General features: G+C 41.8%; 1 protein-coding gene across 2 annotated transcripts in view; it reads left to right on the top strand.

Annotated features, from left to right (window-relative positions):
• The window catches only part of cltcl1 (clathrin, heavy chain-like 1), a 34152-nt gene extending 7485 nt beyond the window's left edge, over window positions 1–26667 (top strand). The window contains exons 2-32 of one of the 2 annotated variants that reach the window (XM_085786106.1): window positions 383–590; window positions 2698–2966; window positions 3562–3723; window positions 3943–4056; window positions 4155–4328; window positions 4562–4759; window positions 5548–5748; window positions 6864–7016; window positions 7330–7452; window positions 8005–8142; window positions 8249–8413; window positions 8603–8783; window positions 9612–9775; window positions 9863–9988; window positions 10093–10235; window positions 11122–11356; window positions 11450–11572; window positions 11682–11827; window positions 12894–13077; window positions 13315–13507; window positions 14072–14229; window positions 14334–14498; window positions 15294–15569; window positions 16326–16475; window positions 16576–16707; window positions 16803–16913; window positions 17442–17612; window positions 18741–18962; window positions 19957–19983; window positions 23498–23573; window positions 24661–26667. In XM_085786106.1, coding sequence (XP_085642232.1) covers window positions 383–590; window positions 2698–2966; window positions 3562–3723; window positions 3943–4056; window positions 4155–4328; window positions 4562–4759; window positions 5548–5748; window positions 6864–7016; window positions 7330–7452; window positions 8005–8142; window positions 8249–8413; window positions 8603–8783; window positions 9612–9775; window positions 9863–9988; window positions 10093–10235; window positions 11122–11356; window positions 11450–11572; window positions 11682–11827; window positions 12894–13077; window positions 13315–13507; window positions 14072–14229; window positions 14334–14498; window positions 15294–15569; window positions 16326–16475; window positions 16576–16707; window positions 16803–16913; window positions 17442–17612; window positions 18741–18962; window positions 19957–19983; window positions 23498–23573; window positions 24661–24836 — 5064 coding nt within the window. In that variant the 3' untranslated portion in view covers window positions 24837–26667. The remainder of the gene's footprint in view (window positions 1–382; window positions 591–2697; window positions 2967–3561; window positions 3724–3942; window positions 4057–4154; window positions 4329–4561; window positions 4760–5547; window positions 5749–6863; window positions 7017–7329; window positions 7453–8004; window positions 8143–8248; window positions 8414–8602; window positions 8784–9611; window positions 9776–9862; window positions 9989–10092; window positions 10236–11121; window positions 11357–11449; window positions 11573–11681; window positions 11828–12893; window positions 13078–13314; window positions 13508–14071; window positions 14230–14333; window positions 14499–15293; window positions 15570–16325; window positions 16476–16575; window positions 16708–16802; window positions 16914–17441; window positions 17613–18740; window positions 18963–19956; window positions 19984–23497; window positions 23574–24660) is intronic. The other variant, XM_085786108.1, reaches the window with a different exon arrangement.
• The last annotated feature ends 361 nt before the right edge of the window (window positions 26668–27028 follow it).

Below are 27028 nucleotides of genomic sequence, written 5' to 3'. Positions count from 1 at the left end.
AGACCTGTGTTTCAGACCAAACACTCTATATAAGTGATTGCTGTCGGAAGATATAACTATTTAAGACTTATATTAACACAAATATTCCGCTTACTTCTGCTTTAACTTGTGAGCTTTATAGGTGGATTTGTCACCTTTTGACAGAGCCAGGTTTCCTTCTGCTTCCAAGAAAACGTTGAGCTCAGTTAATCTCCTGTTATAGCTTCATTTTTTACCACACACACAGGAGAATGACATCAGTCTTGTCATTTAACTGTGTATACTGTGCGTTTCCTGAAACTGTCACACTCTTGCTTAGAAGTTTGCATATGATTACAGATGTTTATTATACAAATATGTGTATCCATAACTGATAAAGCATCGTATTACTTAATATTTCCAGTTGCAGAACCTGGGCGTGAACCCGGCCAACATCGGGTTCAGCTATCTGACCATGGAGTCGGACAAGTTCATCTGCATCAGAGAGAAGGTGGGCGAGCAGAACCAGGTGGTGATCGTGGACATGTCCGACCCCACCAACCCCATCAGGAGGCCCATCTCTGCTGACAGTGCGATCATGAACCCCGCCAGCAAGGTCATTGCTCTGAAAGGTAACGAGTGGAGCGACACGTCACAGGCAGCAGCAGCCAGCAGCCAGCAGCCGCACCACTGGTTATTAGACGAGGGCAAAAAAAAGAAAAAAAAAAGAAGAAGCAGTTTGCCAGTATTATTAGTGGCTTCATGCCAAGTGCTGCGGTTATTACTGTTGTTTCTATTCCCAGAATAAAGTCTGCATGGCATCCACTCTGTTTATTTCTCTCTAGTTTTAACAGATTTAGCCATATGCGAGTCTTTGCCGTGGGAATGCCATGGTCGTGCGGCAACTAATGCTCTGTCATTGCTGTGAATATGTAGAGCGCACTCAGTTCTATTGCCTGAACGTACTAAATTGGTTGTGCAAATTGATTTCCTGCCACTGAATCTAGCCCTTAGAGCACAAACACAAGCGCTGATCAGGATGATTTGCCTATAATGCTTCTCTCTCTCCCCCTCCTCCACCTCCTCCCCCTCCTCCCCCCCCATACACCCTGTGAGGATAATATGCCCCTGTTTGCCCTTCCCTCTGTGGTCTATCTTTGTCTTCTCTCTTACCTGATTGACACTTTTGCTTTTTCTCCCTTTTGCTTTCTGTCATTTCTCAGACGGTGAGTTGCTTTCTGTCTGTCTGTCTGTCTGTCTTCCCGTCTGGCACTCTGTTGTGATGATACAGTAGGCATGTCTCTCTCATAAAAGCTTCCCCACATGCCCCTCTCAAGTACGCCAGAGCTATTTTGACCGCTAATCAATCAAAAGCACAGACAACTGTTTAGAAATGACTTCTGCTGCCAGTAAATTGCATCAGTGTCACACCCTTTCTCCAGTCTAACGAACCTGCAGGCGCGTACTGTACTGTATGGTACCCCACTTTTATGAGAACTATACATGTGTTGGCATGACTTGTTGTAGAGTGTGTGTGCGTGTCGTATGCATCATCAGATATAACACACCAAAAAGAGTTTTTGAGCACTGTGTGTGTCTTTGCACGCCTGTGTGAGCGTGTGTCAGCAGCAGCCATATCAGTGTTTATATCTTTTCCTTGCTGCTGCATATAAGGGATGCTATTAGTGAATCATTACAGCTAATGGTGGTTTTGTACAACAGCTGAATCATTCATCTCCTCACCTGTTTGTTTCTATGCAACTTTATTGGAGGTTGTTACTGGTTATATGCTCATATACTCCAGAGCACTTAAACATTATTACAGCTCAGTTAAACATGCAAATCTAGTTAGTAAATCATTGTGATCTCCTAAAGCTGCCTAAAATCTGCCTCCTGTTGCCACAGCTCAGGTGCTACCAGGAAGGAAGTGTCAGTCAGGTTACTGAGTACTGAGCTTTGCCTATTTTGGTTTTGGTATTATTTTGACTCAATTTGTTGCTGGCACAAATTAAAACAAAATTATGTACTCTATATGTGGCTAGATACCACATGTAGGTGATTCTGATACTGAATACAATGCTCCAAACTACAGTACAGAGATTTATCATAGAGGAGCTTATTAATGGAGAGTTACACATTTATAACTGTTAATGAATTACTAATAATAGTAATAATAGTGTTTAGTTATTTTAAAGTGTTAGCAAATCAGACATATTTTCATTGTACTGCTGATATAGAGACAAACAAAGTTCATTCATTCATTCATTCATCTTTATTTAATAGGACAAACAACCACCAGGCCCATATAAATAGTCTTTTTTCCCCTTTCTTTTTTTATTTTGAACAACCAACAAAACAGTCTCTCATCTCAAAAATCCATAATTTGTTGATATGTTAGTAAAAATGTAGATTATAAGTTTTTGTTTGTGTTCCTTATTATTAGTTATGCCACATTTGTTTCTAGCTTAGTATGAATAGTTAAGCACTTGGAATAACGTTATGTAAGACACAGGCTTCATTAGCTGTTGTTTCTGCAGCATGTGATACAGGTAGGAGACACAGAGTTGTTTTGAAAAGTGTTGAAGTGTTAAATTAGGTGTAAATAATTATTATGCAGGTGAGTGACATGAGGTTCTCCGACCTCATTGTAGCTGTCTCTTCCTGCCTCACCGTACCTCTGGGCTCAGTTCATCAGCCGTCTCACTTCATCCCTCTTGTTTCTTCACCTTCTCTCTAAAGCTGCCAAGACGCTGCAGATCTTCAACATTGAGATGAAGAGTAAGATGAAGGCTCACACCATGACAGAGGAGGTCATGTTCTGGAAGTGGATATCGGTAAACACTGTTGCCTTGGTGACGGATACGGCCGTCTTTCACTGGAGCATGGAGGGGGATTCCCAACCGACCAAAGTATTTGATCGGCACGCCAGTCTGGCAGGATGTCAGATCATAAACTACAGAACTGACGAACAGCAGAAGTGGCTGCTGCTGATAGGGATCTCTGCACAGGTATGAGCGCACACACACACACACACACAGCGTGGACATGTTTACTCATGCCTTGTTGTACATTAAAAGTGCACACATCACAGAGGAATTGTGAATCATGATTCATCTCTGTCTGTCGGATCCCTTATCTATAAAACGTCATCGCTTTATCTGAGAACATCTTCCTCTCTGCAATTTGCTCCTTTTTTTCACACCAACGTTGCATTTTCACTCCCAAAAATAGAGCTTGAAAAGACACTTTCCTGAGCGGATGTAGGCAGAAATGTCTGCTTCGCTTTTTAATGTCTATCTCGCTGGAAAATGATGATTCAAGCCTGTACAGTCAGAGTTGGTGGCTTTGTGGCAGAAGCCAGCTTTCTGTCACATCTACAGTACCTTTCTCTGTGTATGTTAATGTAGCTGGTGTATGCATGTGTTACTGTCAGACTTTGTGAACATAAAAATGCAGGAAGTGTTCACCTGGTGAGCAAGTAGTAGCCCGTTTTGAAACATAACAGGAAAGAATGGATTTGCATCTTTAGCCATCTGATACTCTACTTATGGTAGTGTTACTGAATTAATGGATGCTTGTCTGTTTTGCGTCCTTGTCCTGCAGCAAAACCGAGTGGTTGGGGCGATGCAGCTGTATTCTGTTGACAGGAAAGTGTCCCAGCCCATCGAGGGCCATGCTGCTGCCTTCGGGGAGTTCAAAGTGGAGGGAAATGCCAAACCCTCCACCCTCTTCTGCTTCGCTGTGCGCTCCCAGGCTGGGGGAAAGGTGCGGGCCCCTAAATTGTATGCAAGAATTTCACTTGTGATGCTATCACAGAGTATTTTAGTCTTATTTCTGAATTTCATAAAAGGATGCTTCATGCTTTTTTTTGGTCTCTAAAATAACCCGTATATGTTGACATCAAGAAAGTCAGCATTTGCAAAAAAAAAAAAGTGGTGCTTGTCTACTGTATTAATTTCTTTATGTTGACTTTTTGTCCTCCAGCTGCACATCATAGAAGTTGGTCAGCCAGCTGCAGGAAACCAGCCATTTGCTAAGAAAGCAGTAGATGTGTTCTTCCCTCCAGAGGCCCAGACAGATTTCCCCGTAGCTATGCAGGTGAGGGAGAAGACCTGTACGACTTGTTCATTTTGGACAAACTGAAGGATGACTGACTGCAGTGCACTTAAAACTCTCTCACTGATCTTTCTCCTCAGATTGGTAGTAAACATGGTGTTATATACTTGATCACCAAGTACGGTTACATCCACCTGTACGACCTGGAGTCTGGAGTGTGTATCTACATGAACCGAATCAGCGCAGAGACCATCTTTGTAACTGCTGCCCATGAAGCCACCTCAGGAATTATCGGGGTCAACAAGAAGGGACAGGTGAGAAACTAACAGTTGAGGAGCAGTACGTAATATTTTCATCTATTGGCTCAATAACAGGTCGGTTTAGAGGACTCATATTACATAAAAAGAAACTGAACCTGAGTCTTAAATTGAGATGTCCTAACCCTTTTCCCTGGATTTTGAAAGCTTTAATTGTGCATGTTTCCTTTCATGGTGGCTTTACCTCTGCAGTATTCACATGTTTATGCATTCTTTTTTTTTCCTTCTAGGTCTTGTCAGTGTGTGTTGAAGAGGAAAACATTGTCAACTATGCCACTAACGTCCTGCAGAACCCCGATCTAGCCTTGAGGATGGCCGTCAGGTCCAACCTGGCCGGGGCCGAGGAACTCTTCGGCAGGAAGTTCAACACTCTGTTTGCCCAGGGAAGTTATTCAGAGGCCGCAAAGGTTGCTGCATCAGCACCTAAGGTATGCATGTATCTACTCCTACGTTGTCGTGTTTGCACTGTAATACGAACCAGGTGCACTGGAGAGAAGACAAAAATAATTCTAGGGAAACGCACTTGCACACTTTTTAAAAAAAACTTTTGTAGGCAAGGCAAAGCAAGGCATCTTTATTTATATAGTGCATTTCATACCAAGGCAACTCAGTGTGCAAAAAAAAAGACAAAACATTTTTTTAAAAGAACAGCATTTAACAGCAAACAAAAAAACACAGTTAAAAGCAGGAGCAAAGAAGAATAAAAACGTTTTTTTTTTCTTTCCTTAAAGCAGAAGTAAGCAGAATGTTTGTGTTAATATAAGTCTTAAATAGTTATATCTTCCGACGGCAATCATTTACATAGAGTGTTTGGTCCAAAACACGGGGCTGTCAGTCACTCTGCTCTGCTGTAAGCCGAGGAGAAAACGTCTTGTATACTTCCTTGTATCCTACAAGCTTTATCCAATGAGGAGAGAGAACGGCATGAAGGGCTGTGTGTGCAGCCAAGGGATGCGCATTAATGTGGTGACGTAGGGACGAGGACCAATAGATCCATGACGAGGGCGGGGACTGCTAACTCCATCGGCTGACAAGAAGTTAGCCAAAACGACCGGATCGCTTACTTCTGCTTTAAAGTCGATGACCAATTTGTGGTTTTTTATGCTGATGATTTAAAAACTATACAAGTTACATCCACTATTTGTTATTTTCTGCTCCTTTATTTTTATCCTTCACCCATAATTCCTTCATTCTTCACTCTTTTCCTCCCCCTCAGGGTATCCTGCGAACGGCGGAGACCATCCGTAAGTTTCAGAGTGTCCCTGCCCAGCCGGGTCAGGCCTCTCCGCTGTTGCAGTACTTTGGTATTCTGCTGGACCAGGGCCAGCTGAACAAGTTTGAGTCTCTGGAGCTGTGCAGGCCCGTCCTGCAGCAGGGCCGCAAGCAGCTACTGGAGAAATGGCTGAAGGAAGACAAGGTAGGGCTGGAGGAAGGCAGCTTTCATAAACCATACATTAAAGGGATAGTTCATCCAAAATTCAAATTTCACTCATTATCTACTCACCCTCATGTCGACTAATGGCGTATTTCCGCTAGCACGGCTCGGCTCGATACGGCTCGGCTCGGTTGTGTTTCCATTAAAACTGAGTATCACTTGGTGCCTCCTGGACGTGGGCGGGGTCGTCATAACACGGCTGCGCGAAACCGAAACCCTTTCGTTCCGTGTGGTGCCGTCGAGCTCCCTCTGAATCCTTTCTTCGGCAACCAGAGTCAGGAACGTCTGGACCTCCTCGACCGACCAAGGAGTGGATTTCTTCTGAGAAGCCATCTCGTGTTCGAAGTCAAACAGCAGTACAAACTGAAGCAGTAAACAGTGGTGTCTGTCTTGAGTCTTGTTGTTTTTATTTACATTCTAGTCGGTCGTCGCGCGGTTATGACGCTTCCAGTGACGACACTCATCGGCCAATCAGTGGAAGGCAGTCGGCTGACGTCATGTTTTAGTAACGCTTCGGCTCGCTTGGAACCAGGGCTGAGGTGATACCAAAAGTGTACCTGGTTGCAGGTACTGTATGCTAGTGGAAACACGCAAATAGCGCGCCGCGCCGAGCCGAGCCAAAGCGTGCTAGTGGAAACGCGCCATAAGAGCTGTGAGAATTTTCAGAGTCCTCCGTCCCTTCTCTGATTTACGGGGGGGGGGTGGTCAGGGCAGCAGTATTTGTCCATATGATGGTTGTCAATGGATACCAACTTTCTTCGTCCAAAAAGACACACCAAAAAACATCCAAATACCTCCATACTGCTCGTCTGTAATGTCCCTCTTGTATTGAAGCCCCGACATGAGAAATTGTTCCTAAGGTCAGTGCAAATCACGCGAGATTTGCACTGACACAGGAAGAGAAGTGAACTGAGACACTGGGAGCTTCCACTACAAACAAGCTTAAAATATAGACTTATTTAATTTTTTTCTGAACAATTTTTCATGTCGGGTTGACGTTGATGTTGGGTGAACTATCCGTTTAATGAAACAGTCTGTATCATGCTTGTTCACCACGTCGGTGTTGGTGGTAACTAATGACTCCCTTTCTCTTGTAGCTGGAGTGCTCAGAGGAGCTGGGAGACCTGGTGAAGGCCTCGGACCCAACACTCGCTCTCAGTGTGTACCTCAGAGCCAACGTCCCCAACAAGGTCATCCAGTGCTTTGCTGAGACCGGCCAATTCCAGAAGATAGTGCTCTACGCCAAAAAGGTAATCAGGAATATCACTAACCCCCTTTTCCATTTTCCAGTTTTCCCCTATTGAATTATGCATAGAAGGTGGATAGATACTGTATGTATTTGTTGCACATACTATAATGGAAACCCCACACCATAATGTTAGATCAATGGAAGGAAAGTTTTGAAAGTAACATACATATCACATTATGTTTGACCAAGTCATTAGATTGCCAATTTTGTCATATATTTATTTTATATAGTGTATATATATCATTCTACAAGGGGTCTGTAAGTCTCTTTGGACTGAAATTAGAACTGCATTTTGTCCAACCGTGCTCCTGTAGGTTGGCTACACCCCAGACTGGGTGTTTTTATTGAGAAATGTGATGCGGGTCAACCCAGACCAGGGACTGCAGTTTGCCCAGATGCTGGTCCAGGACGAGGAGCCGCTGGCCAACATCAACCAGGTAAACGCACACACACACACACACACACAGCAGCTGCAGTACCACCATCACCACCACCACCACACTCACACTCGGAGACACACAGCGCTGCTTTTTACTCATGCCCTTCGCACGTTTATCCTCACACATGCACGCAAACACACAAAGAGGCCAGTGTGGGAGCCTCCATCTGTGTTATTCCAGATGTGCCAGCAATGCCAGGAATTCATTGAGTCAGTGACCCCCCCACCTCCCCCCCTCCTCCTTGTAAAGCCACATCATCATTCTGCTCGGTCCAAGTCTCAGATCGAGAAACTGATGACTTGATGCCTCCTGACGTTAAGACGACCCCCGCCACTTTTCATTTGTGGCCTCCACAGATGTTGTTCAATATGAAAAGCAGAAACATCTGGCTACTGGGCTTGTGATGCTTGATAGTGTGTGACTCTAATCATATGTTGCATGCTAACCGAAGTCATGGCTCACAGATGGTAGGAAATCAAAAAATCTGAACATTTTTCCTAACTATGTTTTCTTTCTTTTCTTTTTTTTCTCTCTCTTGCCCTTTGATAGATTGTAGATGTTTTCATGGAGGGCAGCCTGATCCAGCAGTGCACCTCCTTCCTGTTGGACGCTTTAAAGAACAACCGCCCGGCCGAAGGACACTTACAGACGCGTCTGCTCGAGATGAACCTCATACACGCCCCCCAGGTCAACACCCAGGCTTCCTCTCGTGAACAGAAAATGCAACTGCTCTATCCGACAAGGTTTGTGTGTGTGTGTGTTTGCTCATGTGTGTGTACGTGCTGTTTCGTAGGTAGCAGATGCGATCCTGGGGAACCAGATGTTCACACACTATGACCGTGCCCACGTCGCTCAGCTGTGCGAGAAGGCAGGTCTGCTGCAGAGAGCTCTCGAACACTACACCGACCTGTATGATATCAAACGGGCCGTGGTGCACACACATCTGCTCAACCCTGAGGTATGCCTGTGGAAGTGTGGTCACGCTTGTGAATACTGCTCTCTTGGGAACAGCCACTTTGTACTTTTTAAGGGTTTGTTTTTAGATGATGTGTAAAAAAAAAAGAAAAGAAAAGCCCTCAACCCCTGCTCAGCCTCCTCTCTCACTTTCTCCACATTTTTTTTCCCCCTATTCTGACTCTGCTCTTAGTGGCTGGTGAACTTCTTCGGCTCTTTATCGGTAGAGGACTCGTTGGAGTGTTTAAGGGCCATGCTATCAGCTAACATCAGACAGAACCTGCAGCTGTGCGTTCAGGTCGCGTCCAAGTATCACGAGCAGCTGGGAACTCAGGCGTTAGTGGAGCTCTTTGAATCCTTTAAGAGTTACGAGGGTAGGTGTCACACAAGGGGGCAGGGGTGGGTGGCATGCAGACCTGGGTTAAAGCGATACATTTAGTTAAAGGGATAGTTCACCCAAAACTGAAATTTCAGTCATTATCTACTCACCCTCATGTCAACTAAGGATCTGGGAGAAGTTTCAGAGTTATCCGTGGCTTCTCTGAGTTACAGGGGGTCTCGGCGTAGCAGTGCATGTCCATATAACGGTTGCAAATGGATACCAACTGTCTTCGTAACAAAAAGACACACCAAAAAACATCCAAATACCTCCATGCTGCTCGTATGTAATGTCCGTCTTGTATTGAAGCCCCGAAATGCGAAATTGTCCCGAAAAAAATTAAGTAAGTTTATATTTATATATAGTCTATATTTCAAGCGTGTTGCGGAAGCTTCTCGAAGCTCCTCTTCCCGGTTCGTCCAAATTTGACGAACCGGGAAGAGGAGCTTCCGCTACAAACAAGCTTGAAAAATAGATTTATTTCATTTATTTCGGGACAATTTCGCATTTCGGGGCTTCAATACATGACAGACATTACATACGAGCAGCATGGAGGTATTTGGATGTTTTTTGGTGTGTCTTTTTGTTACGAAGACAGTTGGTATCCATTTGCAACCGTTATATGGACATGCACTGCTACGCCGAGACCCCCTGTAACTCAGAGAAGCCACGGAGGACTCTGAAACTTCTCCCAGCCATTAGTCCACATGAGGGTGAGTAGATAATGAGTGAAATTTCAATTTTGGGTGAACTATCCCTTTAAATGCTGCGTTTTAAGTGGTAATAACTGGAGCTGACTTGTTGTGCTGTTTTTCCCACCAAGGATTGTTTTACTTCCTCGGGTCGATCGTGAATTTCAGCCAAGAGCCTGATGTCCACTTCAAGTACATCCAGGCCGCCTGTAAGACGGGTCAGATCAAAGAAGTGGAGAGGATCTGCAGAGAGAGCAACTGTTACGACTCAGAGAGGGTTAAAAACTTTCTCAAGGTAGAGTTGATGATTGATTTTTATCATTCTGAGTAACTGCATTACACATTTCATACAATCTAAACCCACGTTTCTTCATCCTTGTAGGAGGCCAAGCTTACGGACCAGCTTCCTCTTATCATCGTTTGCGATCGCTTTGACTTCGTCCATGATCTGGTGCTCTACCTCTACCGTAACAATCTCCAGAAATACATAGAAATCTATGTGCAGAAGGTAAGAAGAAGACTTTATACACAGCCTGTCCACCTCCACCTAATCAGATTCTCCTCTTATTGAAGATGCAAGTTGCCATTTTAATTAATTGCTCTTCTTCTCAGGTGAACCCAAGTCGTTTGCCGGTGGTGATAGGCGGGCTGTTGGATGTAGACTGTGCTGAGGATGTCATTAAGAACCTGATCATGGTCGTCAGAGGGCAGTTTTCCACTGATGAGCTGGTGGAGGAGGTAGAGAAGAGAAACAGGTAAAACTAATCGATGAAAGCTTTCAGTATTTTCTTGACATTTTGCTCTCTATATGTCTCATTGCATGCAATATCTTATTAATGTTTCTTCACCAAAATAACACAACCCCTAACCCTTACACAATGCAGTTATGTGGAAATTGCTGCAACCGTTTGACTACTGAAGCCCTTTAAAGGAGTAACTACAGCGTTAACACAGGCTGTGTCTCCACTGTAAGCCAGTGCAGTGTCGACAACTCGTCTTCCACTAATGACAGAACGGGTTAACCAAAAGAACAAGCGATGAGCCTCAAAAACTAAACAGAGCTGAAAAATTAAGTTTTCTTTTTCAATGATGCTTGAGAAGATCATTAGAAATTAAATTAGGAGTTGAAATATTAATAGTTCCCAGAGTATCCATAAATTACAAACAGGAGTGGCCCAAAATATGGATATAATTAAACATGAAGAAAAATGGCAGGCTCGTTTGTTTGTGTTTTTGTTTTCATCACTCTGTGCATGATTTGAACTTTATGGATTTCAGATGCTGAAGTAAATGTTTTCATTTTAGTTCGCAAGGTGCTTCCAGTGTTGATTCTCTCTGGGATTCTCAGAAGCACAGTTTCCCACTTTCATTCTCATGGCGGGTGCTTCTGAGACGCCAGACAGATTAAACGTTCTTTATCCAATGAAGCTATTTTTAACATAAATCATCTTCCTCTCCATTCTGTGTTTAAAAAAAGGTAGTGAATGTGAAAAAATGAAAACATAAACAGTCTGGGGTTTTAGCATGAATGAGCAAATGATACTGCTGAATGCACAACGCTGCCATCTAGTGTTCGGAAACATCACCCTGAAGGTCCATGTTGTTCAATTGAAAACACTGTGTTTTCTAATATTTTCTTAGGTTAAAGCTTCTGTTGCCGTGGTTGGAGTCCCGTATCCATGAAGGCTGCGAGGAGCCGGCCACTCACAACGCTTTAGCTAAGATCTACATCGACAGCAACAACACACCGGAGCGTTTCCTGAAGGAGAATCCGTTCTACGACAGCGCCGTGGTGGGACGATACTGCGAGAAGAGAGACCCCCACTTGGCCTGCGTGGCGTACGAGAGAGGACAGTGTGACCTGGACCTCATCAAAGTGTGTAGCTCTCTCATTGTGCAGCATTCACATAATCCTCCACTGCTATTGATGCTGATAAACCTTCAATTGCTTTATATCTTTTCTTCTCAGGTTTGTAACGAGAACTCGTTATTCAAGAGTGAGGCTCGATATCTGGTACGACGGAAAGATCCAGAGCTTTGGGCGAACGTGTTAGAAGAAAACAACCCCTTCAGAAGACAACTCATTGACCAGGTCGGCGTGTCTCTCTAGCTCCGCATCTGAATTGGTGCAGATTGGTGGTGTTATTAGTGCTATTTTTCTATATTTAATGTTGTTTTCTCTTTTCTTGATTCAATTCCAGGTGGTGCAGACAGCGCTGTCGGAGACCCAGGACCCAGAGGAGGTGTCGGTCACGGTCAAGGCCTTCATGACTGCAGATCTACCCAATGAGCTGATTGAACTGTTGGAGAAGATTGTACTTGATAACTCTGTCTTCAGTGAACACAGGTACAACGCAAACCTCCAGGTTTTGACAACTATTTAACACGAGAACCGACAACAATGCAGTTACTCCTACTTGCTTCAAAATAGCATGTGAAAATGAATGAAATAACATAAGGATTCTTTTATTTTAGCGATGTAATAATAAAAACTCAATTCACTTGAACTATCAATGGAAAATTACATTGTTATAAGATATTAGTAAGCTGTCAAACAGTTAAAACAGGTGTCAAACGAAAAAAAAAAGTCAAAAAATGAACATTACTCATAAACATTGAACATAACAATAATGACAGTCCCTTGCTCTTATGAGAAATGGACACGGATTCAGAAATATTTACAAAGACAGAGCCTTGGTCAAACATGTTTAGTAACCACAGAGCTATTCCGCTCTAACTTCTGCCACACAGCAGTACTACAGCCAGCACAAACATTGAAGACCTTGAAAATACATTGACCACACAGGTCGCTGGCACTTGATGTATGATTTGACAGTTTTTTTTAAATTATATTTATTTTTATTACATTGCATTTTCACTGTACACTGCCTTTGCTTCTCCTGAGGCCGGGCTGACTGACTGACTGACGGACTAAATGGAGATTCTTTAGCCCAGAATTGCCATCACAATGATTGGAACTTCAATTTAGTAAATGTATATATAGGCCTACACACACTATTTGAAAAATAAACCAACCAAAAGCTTTCTATCTAGGTTGCCTAGCAGCATCTATTCTTATTTTTTGTAAATTGTGTGTGTGTGTGTGCGTATGAATGTGGTATGAAGTGTTTTGAGCTGTGTGTCTGGCCGGCTATATAATGTATATGGCCATATAAATGCCGTCCATTTACCATTTTTGCATTAGAATGAATGGAGGTCAAAATGTTTAGGTTTTTAGGTAGCCTAAGTCGCTCTGTTTTTCTCTCTCTTTTATATTAGAATTGTCAAAACATAAGATGATGTAAGTTAAAACACACTTTTAGGAAAAGTTATCTACTGGGAGACGGGATTTCTATGCAAACAGAGTTACATGCATTTTAGTGTTAACCATTTATCCCACTGTGTTTTCCCAGAAACCTCCAGAACCTGCTGATTTTGACGGCGATCAAGGCCGACCGCACCCGCGTGATGGAGTACATCAACAGGCTAGACAACTATGACGCTCCGGACATCGCTAATATCGCCATAAGCAATGAGCTCTTTGAAGAAGCGTTTGCCATTTTTAAGAAGTTTGACGTCAACACCTCAGCCATACAGGTGCAACAAATGTGTTCCTGTTTAAAATCAAAGTACTTCAATCATTAGTACTGGCTTGTGTACCCTGAGAACTAATAATCAGAGTTTCTAGTTTCCCCAGACTAGTACATTTTACATTTGTTTTCTTCTTGTTAGCATTTTAGCAACATTATCTCAAACAGACAAATGAATTCCTTCTATAAACTTCTGTTCCTGGTGTCATATGATACAAACTTTCTCCTCTCCTTGTTTCCTCAGGTATTGATAGAGCAGATAGGGAACTTGGATCGTGCCTATGAGTTTGCTGAGCGCTGTAATGAACCTGCAGTGTGGAGCCAGTTAGCCAGAGCTCAGCTGCAGAGAGACCTGGTCAAGGAGGCCATCGACTCTTACATTAAAGCCGTTGACCCGTCGGCGTACATGGAGGTGGTCAATGCAGCCAGCAAGAACGGTAAGCCTTTAGCTTCGCTCGCAGCATGACTCAGCTACAGGCATTGAGTATTCTGTCATGTATCTTCCTATATGTAGTAACCAGATAGTTATTACATAGTAACCAGATAGTTATAGTGATTCGTTTAATGAATCCTGTTCCTTAATACTATGTATTGCTGATGCCCTATGATGTGAGCACTAAGAACTGATTATATTATGAGCACTAACTACCTTGTGCCACCGCAAACGTGTGTTATGGCCTTAAAAATGTATATTTATTAATGTGAATTTAATGTTTCTTTGGTCTTTTGGTGCTATCGCAAATGTGTGTATTGTCTTACAAATGTATATTTATTAATATGTCTTTGGTATTTTACCTCATTGTTGCTTTTTTTTTTAAGGTTGCCTTTTATCATCAGGCAGAGGGACTGGGGATGAAAATGAGCTTTTTTAGCTAACTCGAGTGCATTTACATTTGTTTTTTACAATGTTTTATTAATGTTTTATTAAACTACAGACCCGTAGTGACCGATCTGAGCCGAGCTGTAAGGTGTTGTTGTTGTTGTTTGTGTTTTTTTTACAGATAACTGGGAAGACTTGGTTAAATTCCTGCAGATGGCTCGAAAGAAAGCGAGGGAGTCGTACGTGGAGACGGAGCTGATCTTTGCTTTGGCGAAAACAAACCGTCTGGCTGAGCTGGAGGAGTTCGTCAGTGGGCCCAACAATGCTCACATACAGCAGGTAAGAGCAACATCCCCAGCTGTGGTGTTGGTTTGGCAGAACGATCAGCTGCACATCTGCCAACTTCTCTCTCTCTGTCTCTCTCTCTGTCTCTTCTCCTGCAGGTGGGCGATAGATGTTATGAGGAGGGTATGTACGAAGCAGCCAAGCTCCTGTACAACAACGTGTCCAACTTTGCTCGCCTCGCGTCCACGTTGGTCCATCTTGGAGAGTACCAGGCAGCCGTGGACAGCGCCAGGAAAGCCAACAGCACACGGACATGGAAGGAGGTAACTACTGGCACACAAAAGAGGTTTTGCTGCGTTCAAGACAACTCGGAAGTCTGCAAAAAACGAGCTCCGAGTTGTAAAAAATGATTTGAACGGCGTCGAACTCGGAAATTACAGGTCGGAAACTCGAGTATCATATCAGAGCTCCGACTTTCCGACTTGACGTCACGACAACATCAAAACATGGCAGCCCTCGTCTTAAACGGTTAGACATTTTAAGTAATTTGTTGAGGTTTGAATGCATATTTTTGTGTATTATTGCAGTAGCCTATATGAAATACGTTTATATTTAGCTGTGATTGTTGTATGGTGTGAAATTGTGGTCCTCGTATGTGACGGAAATAACGTTTAACTGTTATCAAGGCTATAACATTATATGTGCACTCATCTGCGAGATCTGAGATTCTTTTTCATCATGAAAGGTTTTATTATCTTCTAAAAAGCCGAACCGTGTGATGGTCCGTGACCTAAGATAAACAAGCAGCTGATACTGAGCTTGGTAGTCAAATGTTTTCAACATTTTAACAGAGCTCATGTGCCTTATTATACGTGCATGTCACGTGGAAGTGCCTGAAATTAATACAAATCATTCAACATCCAGGTCAGTCTCAATAATAATACAAAAATACCTGGAAAGTAGCGTTTACCTCATGCAAACTGAAGTCTCTTAGTAAAGTTGGTATATTTCAATTTTAAAGAAAGAACAATACAAAAAAAAAGTCATGTTTTATTTTCTTATTTTGTAACCTCTTATTGTTTTTGTTTTATTTTACTCTTTTTGTCTTGGTTCTTCAGGTGTGTTTTGCGTGCGTGGATGGCGAGGAGTTTCGTCTGGCGCAGATCTGTGGCCTTCACATAGTGATCCATGCCGACGAGCTGGAGGACCTTATCAGCTACTACCAGGACCGCGGGTACTTCGAGGAGCTCATCGCTCTGCTGGAGGCTGCTCTGGGTCTGGAGCGCGCTCACATGGGCATGTTCACAGAGCTCGCCATCCTCTACTCCAAGTTCAAACCTCAGAAGATGAGGGAGCACCTGGAGCTGTTCTGGTCCAGAGTCAACATCCCAAAGGTAGACGATGTCTGTATGTGTGAGTGTGCGTGTTTCAAAGAGCAAATTCTTTCTATTGTAATAAATTGAAGAGATCATCACAAACAGAGAGGCTGCTGGAGCGCCTTGAACCTCTGTGATTTATTACTGTTGAGAGATTTCTGCACCTTAGATGAGGAAAAAAAAAGTTTTATTGTTTTTCATCTTCAGTGGTTGATACTGCGCTGAAATATCACTGTGGTACTTCAAGGATCACAGCTTCAACTTGTGATGTTTTCACTTTAAATAAAGGATCAGATTCCTCTGCCAGGTTAAGCTGTTTGGTCTCCTAATCTCTGATTCTGAATACCCAAGAGTATCTTTTCATCGAGGCAAAAAAGGCTCCTAAAGTCCTTGAAGGCCCTCAGAGCAGTCCTCAAAAATACTGAGGACTTCTTGAAAGTAATTGGTCCAGATTTCAGCCCAAATACACACACTGTATTGTTAGCAATAGAGGATGGTAATATAGGAAACCGATGTTTTTTCTTCTTTTTCTTCTTTTCATCCATTTCCTGTTGATAAGTGAGAGCTAGTTTGTGCTTTTCCTGTCTCTGGAAAAACATTTTTCTTCATGGGAATAAGCCACATAATTACGTAACCTAGAAAAAGAGGCCTCTGCACGCCAAATGGTTCAAACACCAGTCTTTAAATTTCAGTAAACAAGATGTTGTAAGTCATTTTGAAGAGTCTTTCAATTTGGACCCAACAATTAAGGCAGACTTTGTTTTTTGTTGTCAGGTTCTTCGTGCGGCCGAGCAGTCTCACTTGTGGGCAGAGCTGGTTTTCCTGTACGATAAGTACGAGGAGTACGACAACGCTGTCATCACGATGATGTCTCATCCAACAGACGCGTGGAAAGAAGGGCTGTTTAAAGACATCATCGCCAAGGTACACAGTTGTGTTTGTGAAAAGGATGTTTACTATCCCTTTTTTAAAACTTTTAAGTATAATTAATTATCAATTTACATTTGCTCCTTTTTATCACCAGGTTGCCAATGTGGAGTTGTACTATAAATCTCTTTCCTTCTACCTGGATTACAAACCTCTCCTACTGAATGACCTGCTGACTATTCTGTCTCCCCGGTTGGACCACAGCCGAGCCGTCACCTTTTTCTCTAAGGTAAGAAGCGCTGACTGACTGAGTAACTTTCACAGAGTAGGCCCTCACTGTTTTTTTTTTTTTTTACATGACATGGGTTGTTTTTGCTCATCCAGATGGACCAGCTGAAGTTAGTGAAGCCTTACCTGAGATCTGTCCAGAGCCACAACAACAAGTCCGTCAACGAAGCTCTCAACAACCTGCTGACAGAGGAGGAAGACTACCAGGTCTGTCACTGTCACTGCTGCCGATAACAGGAAGGAGACTAAATAATGTGTAAACAAAAGCGGGACTCGCAGTTTCCCACTGACTGGTTCGTTGTAGCTTGTGATCCCTGTTCTTTATTGATGGCACAATTTCAGTGTCATGATTTTTTTCATTGAGCATGTTTTTAAAGGTTTTATCTGCTTGTGGCATGTTTCTGTAGAAGTCTGGCTAATACTTTGGCAGGAAGGAAACAGGTGATTTGACCTTAAACAAACCTCTGTTGTATGTTTTGTAAACTTGTATGACATTTGATCTTATGTAACCCACATCTGAACGTACAGTAGCAGTTGGAGTAGAGTTAAATCCTTTCACAACATGTTTTCACCTGCATGTTTTACAGTAGATCCCATTGCTGCAGCTAGTGGTAGTAAATACACCTAGGCCCTGTGCTCACTAGGTGGCACTGCAGTTACAGTACAGCACAGCTCACTGGTTACCTATTTTGGTCCGTGATGTCATATTTTCCATTGTGTGTGTGTTGTTCACAGGGCCTGAGAGCATCCATCGATGCTTACGACAACTTTGACACCATCGGCCTGGCTCAGAGGTTAGAGAAACACGAACTGATCGAGTTCAGACGTATCGCTGCGTATCTGTACAAAGGCAACAACCGCTGGAGACAGAGTGTAGAGCTGTGCAAGAAGGACAAACTCTACAAGGTAAGAAAATCATTCGCAGACATTATCAGAAAATGACAAACAAAAACTGACATAGAGGAAAATTTGACCATTCAACACAATAGAAAAAAGTGTATATGAGATTGTAGGTGTGTGTGAGTGTGCTATAATAATAATAATAAAAATGTGTATACAATAATGATAACAATAGTTATACTATAATAATAATAATAATAAAAAGAACTGATTGCAATGATATTGATTATAATGTTGACATAAAGTGATAAACAATATTAGCAATAATGTGCACTGAATCAGCAACAACATGTCCACAGACAGCAGTAATAATGATACTGTATGACGATAATAGAATAGTATAATATACTATGTGAGAGTTTAAATACAGGTTTATAACATTTGCCTTGTACCTCCATTCCCCAATAGATGGCGCTGTTTGTTTATACACTAGAAGCAGTAGCCATATTTAGAAGTAGTTGAAGCAGGTGAATGACATCAACTAAAGATCAATAAAATCATGCCACTCAGCCATTTCCTCACAAAAACTGTTTGTATAGACAAGTCAAAGTTTTATGTTTGCAATAATGAGTGATATATTCATTCATTCATAACCTTTATTTAAGCTCGGAGATATATTGAGGAGTAACCTCATTTACTATATAGCGGAGATGAAACACAAAACATAAAAGGACAGAACATGGACAAAACATTTGAAACATACATAAATATAACATAATACCGGAAGTTAAAGGTAACAAAGATAAATCTCAGCTCTGTATACTACAGTACCTACTGCTGTAACATGTTATGTCAAAATGTCATAAGTAAAAGAATGTTATGTCAAAATGTAAAAAGCAAAAGAAAAGAAAAGATTACGATGAAGATTTTATTCTGTGGGTAATGGGGGCGGGACTAGATAAGCTTTTGCTTCTCCCGCTTTCCCTTTCGGCCATGTGTATTGTATTAATTGAACTAAGATGAAGTGTGATGATGATGATTTAAATTGACATGCCCGAAATAAACAAACAAATAAATAAATAAATAAATTGTCCTATTGATAAAAGTGTGGTAGGTTTCAGATGTTTTTGCAGAGTGTTCCAGGTTGTAGGTGCACAGTATGTAAATGTACACTTGCCTCTCTGCCTTCCCCAGGATGCCATGCTGTATGCGGCAGAGTCTAAGGATGCCGAGCTGGCGGAGACTCTGCTCCAGTGGTTCCTGGAGGAGGGCAGGAAGGAGTGCTTCGCCGCCTGCCTGTTCGCCTCCTACGACCTGCTGCACCCGGACGTGGTGCTGGAGCTGGCCTGGAGGCACAACATCATGGACTTTGCCATGCCGTACTTCATTCAGGTCATGAGAGAGTACCTCACAAAGGTTAGTAGTGTACTTCACCAAAAGGAGCAACACAAAGAACTGTTAATCATTTTTTTTTTTTTTAGTCTCTGCTTTGAAGTTAAAGGGATAGTCCACCCAAAATTCAAATTTCACTCATTATCTACTCACCCTCATGTCGACTAAGAGCTGTGAGAATTTTCAGAGTCCTCCGTTCCTTCTCTGAGTTACAGGGGGTCTCGGTGTAGCAGTATTTGTCCATATAATGGTTGTGAATGGATACCAACTTTCTTCGTCCAAAAAGACACACCAAAAAACATCCAAATACCTCCATAGTGCTCGTCTGTAATGTCCCTCTTGTATTGAAGCCCCGACATAAGAAATTGTTCCTAAAAAAATTAAATAAGTCTATATTTTAAGCTTGTTTGTAGTGGAAGCTCCCAGTGTCTCAGTTCCCTGCTCTTCCTGTGTCAGTGCAAATCTCGCGTGATTTGCACTGACCGGCGGAACAATTTCTCATGTCGGGGCTTCAATACAAGAGGAACATTACAGACGAGCAGTATGGAGGTATTTGGATGTTTTTTGGTGTGTCTTTTTGGACGAAGAAAGTTGGTATCCATTCACAACCATTATATGTACAAATACTGCTGCACGGAACTTGAATTTGAATTTTGGGTGAACTATCCCTTTAAAGTAGGTTTGATTATTTTGTAATTTGTTTCGATGTTCTGCAATTTTTTTTTTTTTACTGTGAACTAAAATTGGTTTATTTTTCTTAGATTGTTTAATTTCCTGTAGAGACCTGTCCTGACAAGTGAGAGGTGGACAGTTGTCTGTAGAGGTATTTTGCAAAAACAGGTCATGATGATAAGAGGAGAAGACAGATAAGAGAGAACGGCCTTATTACAGTATGATGAAGTAATGGTAGTTTTTGTGTATTTAAGAGTGAACTCCCTCTGGCCATCATGATTTCCTAAAATGTTGACCTGTAGACATGTGAGGTCACGTGAGGTCATCTCTTTGGGTTCTTTTCCAGGTTGATGAGTGTGCAGCGAAGGTGACGGTCTCTGGCCCTCTTTTTTATTTCTCTTCTGTGTCCTGTCTGTTTTTTTTTGTTTTTTTGTTTTGTTTTGTTGTTGTAACTGATCTCTTAGGTTTCTGATGTAGGAACCTAGCATGGACTGTAGAGCCGAGTACGGCCCAACTAGCTCTGGTCCTGTGGAGCTGTGGTGGCATGTACAGGCAGGCTCTTCTTCTTATGCTCCAACACCAACACAGCACATTTTCAACACAATGAAAGTTCATCCTGTGGACGTAGTTTCTAAATTATCCTCCTGGGGAACCTCATTGTCCTGTAATGAATTTCCATCTTTAAATACAGGCTTTTGGCAGCTAAGCTTTTCGTGCAAACATAAAAAAGAAACAGCAGGCTAATTGTGGAAATACTTAAAGGTCCCATATTATGAAAAACAGGTTTTTTCTGGTCTCTACATACATAAACGTATCCTCCCTGAGCCTATCAACTCCTAGGATGAGGAAAGCAAACGGGTCCTGCATCGACTCTGCAGCCCACCGACTGGTAAAACGGTGCTCATACTGTACAGGCTGTTCAGACTCAGCTCCTGTGGTGATGTCACGACGGGAGTGAGGCCGGCCCCTCAGCGCGATAAAACGCCTACCACGTCTGTTTCTATGGCTGCAGTGCACAGCAAGAAACTCCTGAGCTAAATTGATGAAATACCGACCAATTTTAAGTCATAAAGTGGTAATAATCTTTGCTGTGTACAGTAACCATGTTACTTAAAGGTGCAGGCACAGAAACAGCTTGTTCTCAGTAGAGCTCATTTGAGCGACTTTTAGACAGCCGACATTCAGGAGCACGGATCAGTTTGGGGCAATTCATTTCGAATACAGTGTAGTTGGACGTCTGACAGCTGAGTGAAATTGAGTAAAAAGAGTATAATATGGGACCTTTAATGGCACAATGTAAACTTGAGTTTTTTCCACAGAACTTAAAATAATTTTATCATCAGTGGTTGAACAGCTTTTCATTTTCACTGTGTCCAAAAGAAAGAAAATGTTTGATCTAAATGCTGTGTTGGTGTCTGGAGCCAAGTCCTGTGCACCACCGTCCTGTTCCCCAGGACCAGGATTAGCCCGTCCCGGCCTAACAGACACCTCTCACCTTCTAACACCTCTGTAGTGGGGCTGCATCTTAGTGTTCAGTGGCATTTTTAAGAGATAACTTGACAAAATCGATTCTGTTGATTGAAAAGAATTATATTATTATGGTATAGTATAATATAAGAAAGACAGTGTTTACTTTTACCTGGCGAATGCTCTCCAAAGACCAGACATGAATACAGCAGGTGAGCAGAACTCTAGGCCACTCTAGACTTGTTAGATGCATCCCCATGTTTCTAACTCCAGTTTAACAAGTTTTGGTGAGGAATATTTCACATGTTCAGCAGTTAGAAGAGAGAGTAGCGTTTAGATGCTTTGTTCCCTAAGCCACTGGTCAAACTGGTTGCAGCCATTCATGAGGTGAAGTACCAGCCCCATCAGTGTAGTTGAGCACACACCAGGAGACAGCAGTGAGATTGTACTGATATTTCCATTTAAAAAAAACATCCATAGATAATGTTTTATTCACACTATAGTATTTTATAGACCTTGAGAGATTCTATTTTTTAACTTTTCACATCTTTGCCAATATTTTTTTTCTTCATCTCTTGAAATGATCACTCAACAGAAATTGTACATTAATTGATCTGAATCATCATTATTGATTTATTTCCGCTTACATCAGAAACCTTTTGCATTCGGCTGTCTCCACAGTTAAAGCACAAATGCCTGATGATTTCTTTGCACTTGTCAAATATGAAAACTTGGCTACCAATCAACTCACTGTGCAAACACTATGTGACTGGCAGGAGGTGAGCTTAACCTGTGAGCTTCTAATTTGTAGCTTGATTTTTATTTTTTTTTTTAAGTCCAGCAGAATGAAAAACACAAGGAAGTCTGCCAAGAGGGCCTTGCTTATAAGCCAATGAACGGGATGCATGTGGAAGCTGTGACTGTCATTTGTTGATATTAGACTGTTAACTGTGAATGGCTGGAAATGTAGCATCAGCATATAGGCATGTATAGCTTCTTCCTTTAATTAATACACAATGTAGTAGTTCTTTAACCTTCAATACCACAGTAATTTTACTTTTAAAGAGTCACTTCACACAAATCACAAAAAAAGAAAAGAAAAATAGATTTCCCACAGTGGAATCTAACCACAATGTAGTTCTGTTGTTTGTTTGCTGAGTTGTTGAGAGTCCTGCCACTGCCCCGTCCCATCAGTGTTCATCACATTTTACTTTAGGTGCCCAGAATATTCAAAAACAAGATTTAGAAACTCAAAAAGAGAGTCTTTTTATGGAGCCAATTCAGGGCCAATAGTTTGAAAAACTAAAAAATTGAAACTAAAAGTTTGAGGTTTGATCATTTCTTTTGAATAAATTATTTTCATTTTTTACTATCATATATATTTTTTGATATTTAAGGTATTCATGTTTTTAGATGCAGACTTCATTTTCCATATTACAAAGCTTAGTTTTTATTTTTGCAAATCATGTTTTTATTTTTTATTTGTATTTGTTTTACACTTTCATGTCATATTTTTTCAGACTTTTTCAGAATTGTGGCACTGAATTGTTTCCAAGATGAAAACTTAAACTTTACGTTTCAATTTTTCTTTTTTCAATTACAAAAAAACAATTTAATTTGGATCCATATCTTTCCAAATCTAATGTCCTTGTTACGCTGTTATTCTTGATACAGCACAGACTAGGTCGTCAACAGTTTTCACTGGAAACTGGTTTCTACTAAATGTATCAAAAAAGATAATGTCGACTGTCAACAATGAGGTCTGTGGATACACTTTGACAGTAAACACTGACTGTGTCTGGATAGAGGTTTTAAATCTCATTTCTCAGTATTTGTAGCGGCATAGGAGACATTTTTCCCACTGTGTTCTGGGGCGATGGCAGCAGCAGCAGCAGCCTCAGTTAGAAACTACCAGTGGTTCAGCGGTTCTTTAGTTTGTGATTTGGGTGAATGTGCCCTTTAATTGTTGACTTTAACATATACTGGAAGCTGTTTTTAGAAATTCTCACCAAACCTGCATGGCATCTTCTCTTGGGTAACTTTAGCTGCACTGTGGACTACTGTGTGTAGTTTTGTCTTGAAGAAGTGACGATAATAAATGAGCTCTGGTATTTGGTCATATTTTTTAAAAAGCTATTTCTTTATATACATTTTAAAATATAGAGTAGTCTTCTTATAAGTGAAGCATCAGATTTTATGGTTTAATGAAAAAGAAACGGTAAATAAATGTAAATAAAACCAGCAGACCACTGTAATCATTACAATGCAGGTGTCCCAGAGTTGTTTTTGTCCCTATTACCAGGACACATTTGACTTTAGCAAAGCGTTCTCACAATATACGAAGTCAGACTTTGCTTTATTCTGTCCAGCGCGTTGAGTGATCCACATCTGATCTGTCCTCTTTTCTTTGTTGCCCTCAGGTGGACAAGCTGGAGGAGGCAGAAAGCCAAAGGAAAACCGAGGAGGAGGTGACGGAGCCTCAGCCGATGGTGTTCGGTACGTTCACAGACAGCCAGTCACCATGACGGACCGACAGTTGTGGGTCCCGAATGAGAGGAAATCACCTTCTGCAGTATTTATCTGTCTGTCCATTCTCAGAAACCATTAGTGTGTCAAAACGTGGGTGAAAAAAACAGCCGTTTCTGTTGAGTTTTACATTTATACTGAATGTAAACCGATAGCAGGTTGAATGGAGCTACACATACGAGGCTATTTACCTGTTTTGGTTATGCATGCTGTTGGAAAATGGGCTAATATTTATTTTTCAGTTCTTGTACAAAAAAATAAGTCTTGATTGCCAGGTATTTGTTCACATATAATAATATACTGTACACACAATACAAAAATAGAGGATACATCCTCTTTTTGCATTTTCTGTAAGAAACATAAATGCAAAGTTCATTTGCTGAGAACACACAGAAGTATGACTGCTTGATATTTATTTTAAATATTTAAATGCACCACTATGAGACATTTCCTTTGTTGTTTTTTATTTTTGTTATACGTTTGTATTACTACTGACAACTTAATTAGATAAAGATGTTTCTACTAAACTGTGCGGTGATTGGTTGGTTTAAAATCTGGTTAGGTGTCATTCTCAGTTTAATCACATTTTATTAACTATATGACTAATAATTAAAGCAGAAGTAAGCAGAATATTTGTGTTAATATAAGTCTTAAATAGTTAGATCTTCTGACAGCAATCACTTATATAGAGTGTTTGGTCTGAAACACGGGTCTGTCAGTCACTCTGCTCTGCTGTAAGCCGAGGAGAAAACTTTCCTTGTATCCTACAACCTTTATCCAATGAGGAGAACACGGCATAAAGGGGCAGTCCTCTCGGTCTCCGCTACAGACGGGAACCAGATGCAGACAAAATTCAGAGTTAACAGACACCAGGGCGGGGACTGTCTGAACTCCATCCGCTGACAAGAAGTTATCCAATCACATTTTATTAACTATATGACTAATAATTAATGAGAAACTGTGTTGAGAGTCAATTTGAGTCGTAAAAACAGCTTTTTTCATGTAGCATGATGTAACCCTTTGTGTGCGCTTGTGTGTGTGTGTTTTGTGTGATCAGGCCAGCAGCTGATGTTGACTGCCTCTCCTACTCCGGTGGCTCCCCAGCCGGCGTACTCGGGCTACGGCTACCCCGCCGCCGCCGCCGCCGCCGGTTACCCTGCTCAGGCTGCTGCTGCCGCCGCCGCCGCTGCCGCCGGCTACCCTGCTCAGCCCGCTTACGGCTTCAACATGTAGAGGCCTGACCTCACCTTGTTCCAGCCCCTCTCCCCCCTTTCTCCCCCCCTACACACACTCTCACACACACACCTGATCCACGCTGAACCACCGTGCTGCTCAACCGGAGCCGACAAAACTCACCATTTCCCCCAATGAGACTCCACCCGAGTTCACTGAAACTGCAATAGAAACCCTTTGACTCTACTTCCACCACTCACAACATTTCAGAAGGACTGCATCGAGGCTGGTGGTGGACCCTCCCCTTTGCCCTCTCCCCCCTTTTCCCACTAGGACATTATAACTGCATCACTGATCTACACAGCATGACGTCGCCTCTCAGCTCCTAGAGGAATTAACATACTGAAGATAACATTAGTGACACCAAACCACTCTGTCCTGTTGCTGTTCTGTGTGTAGACTTTACTAACCATAGAGCAGCCAAACCCCCTCCCCTCCCCTCCCTACCAACCCCCAAAACCCCCTCCCTTGTTTTATTTTCTTTTTTTCCTGTAGATTCAGCACTGATGATGAGGAAGAGACCTTGTTAATGAGGAGTGGAGGGGTGTGTGTGTGTGTCTCCCCCTCCCTCCTAAAGCACTGCTACGGCCTTACACACTTTGAGGAGGTGGCAAAAAAACAAAACAAAACAAAAAACAAAAAAACAGGCTCATTTGTTCATGTTTAATTTCACAACTGTCTCATGCTCTGATTAGTCCAGACAGTTACTGTGCAATAGTTTTGTTCGTCCTTTCACAACAGGTACAAAAGTGTTTGCTGTATATGGACTAAGAACACTTGTTTATGAGGTTACGGTACTGACTGTGTGTGTGTATGAATGTGTATGTGTGTATGTATGTGTGTGTGTGTAAGTGGGTAGCCTCTAAAGCCTTTGAGGGATACATCACCAAACCAAGAGACACTCAAATGAAAATGTCCACTCCCTTGCAGCAGCGAAACCTTCGGATGGGTCAAAGTGGTTGATCTCATCACAGTTTGACTTTTTGGACTCTTGATACCGGACCTCTGGAGTTTCAGGATGAATGTGACAAATAGACAGAAAATAAGCAAAAGGAAAGAAAGAAAAAGCAAAGGAAGGAGGTGAAATAATAATAAAAACTGCTATATGCTGTAGTCTGTGCATGTGCTGCCAAACTATAATGCTGCAACCAGGAGCACAATTGTCATGTTACACTCAAGTATATCAAGTATTACTAATGTCGTGTCCAAAACCTACGTGATGTTCGATGAAACTCTCTCACCCGACTAACAGAAAATGGTGAAGAAGCTCCAGCAGACTTGAGATGAAAAACACAGAGGAACATTATAGCTCACATCCTGGTGCCAGTTGTTGCAAAAAAAAAGAAGAAAAAGAGAATAATCATTATTGTACTGAAAACAGTGTATAATTTAAGATATATTGAAATACCTAACTAATCAAAGAAGTCAAATATTATGGAATACCGTATGTATTGTCTATAGTGTGTTGTTGTAGTCTTAAAAAAAGAAAAAGCATAATGATTTTTGTAAGAAAAAGGACAAAATGCAAAAACAAGCAGGTTGAATAAACGGCCGAGTCTTGAGGTAAAAGGCTGCACAAGAGGCGGTGACAGTTTGGTTGATTGTGTAGCTACTTCCTGTGCTGTCCAGACAGGGCCCTCTGTATGATATGATATGATACACTGAGCTCCGTCTCCACCGAGCGTGGTGTCATCTCTGGATTTGTCAAAGCGGAAAAAGCAAGAGAAAAGGAGAAAAAAAAGAAAGAAAAAAAAAGCTGAGCTGCACATGAAGCACTCCCTTTATCTGCACAAGTCATGCATACGGAAAGAGGAATAAAGTTTACACACAGTGTTGTTTGTGCATTTTTTCCTCTCTCCTCCTCTCTCTTTCTCCCATTCAGGACAAACAAATGCTCACTAGTGGGTGCAACATCTGTTTTCTCTCTCTCTGTGTGTGTGTGTGTGTTTTTTTGCAGTTTCAACACTGTGCAGGACTCAGACATTTTGGTCAGCAGTGCTGCTCGGACCTAATGGATGGTTTCAGTCCCTTGTTTGTGCTGCAGCCTCTTTGTTTTCTTTTGGACAGGGTGGGGTTTAGACATTTTACTGCCTGCTGTTGGGGGGAAATGATTCAGGTTCTTGTGGTGGAAGATTTCCTAACAATAGAAACCGTTTTTTTCCTCTTCTTTTTTTTCTTCTATTTTATTCCTC

The sequence above is a fragment of the Trachurus japonicus genome, chromosome 9 (genome assembly GCF_045865225.1).
Source record: "Trachurus japonicus isolate A0001 chromosome 9, Traja_1.0".
In the NCBI taxonomy this organism is placed as follows: Eukaryota; Metazoa; Chordata; class Actinopteri; order Carangiformes; family Carangidae; genus Trachurus; species Trachurus japonicus.
The sequence above is the reverse complement of the archived record's forward strand: the minus strand, read 5'-3'. Positions and strand labels throughout refer to the sequence as shown.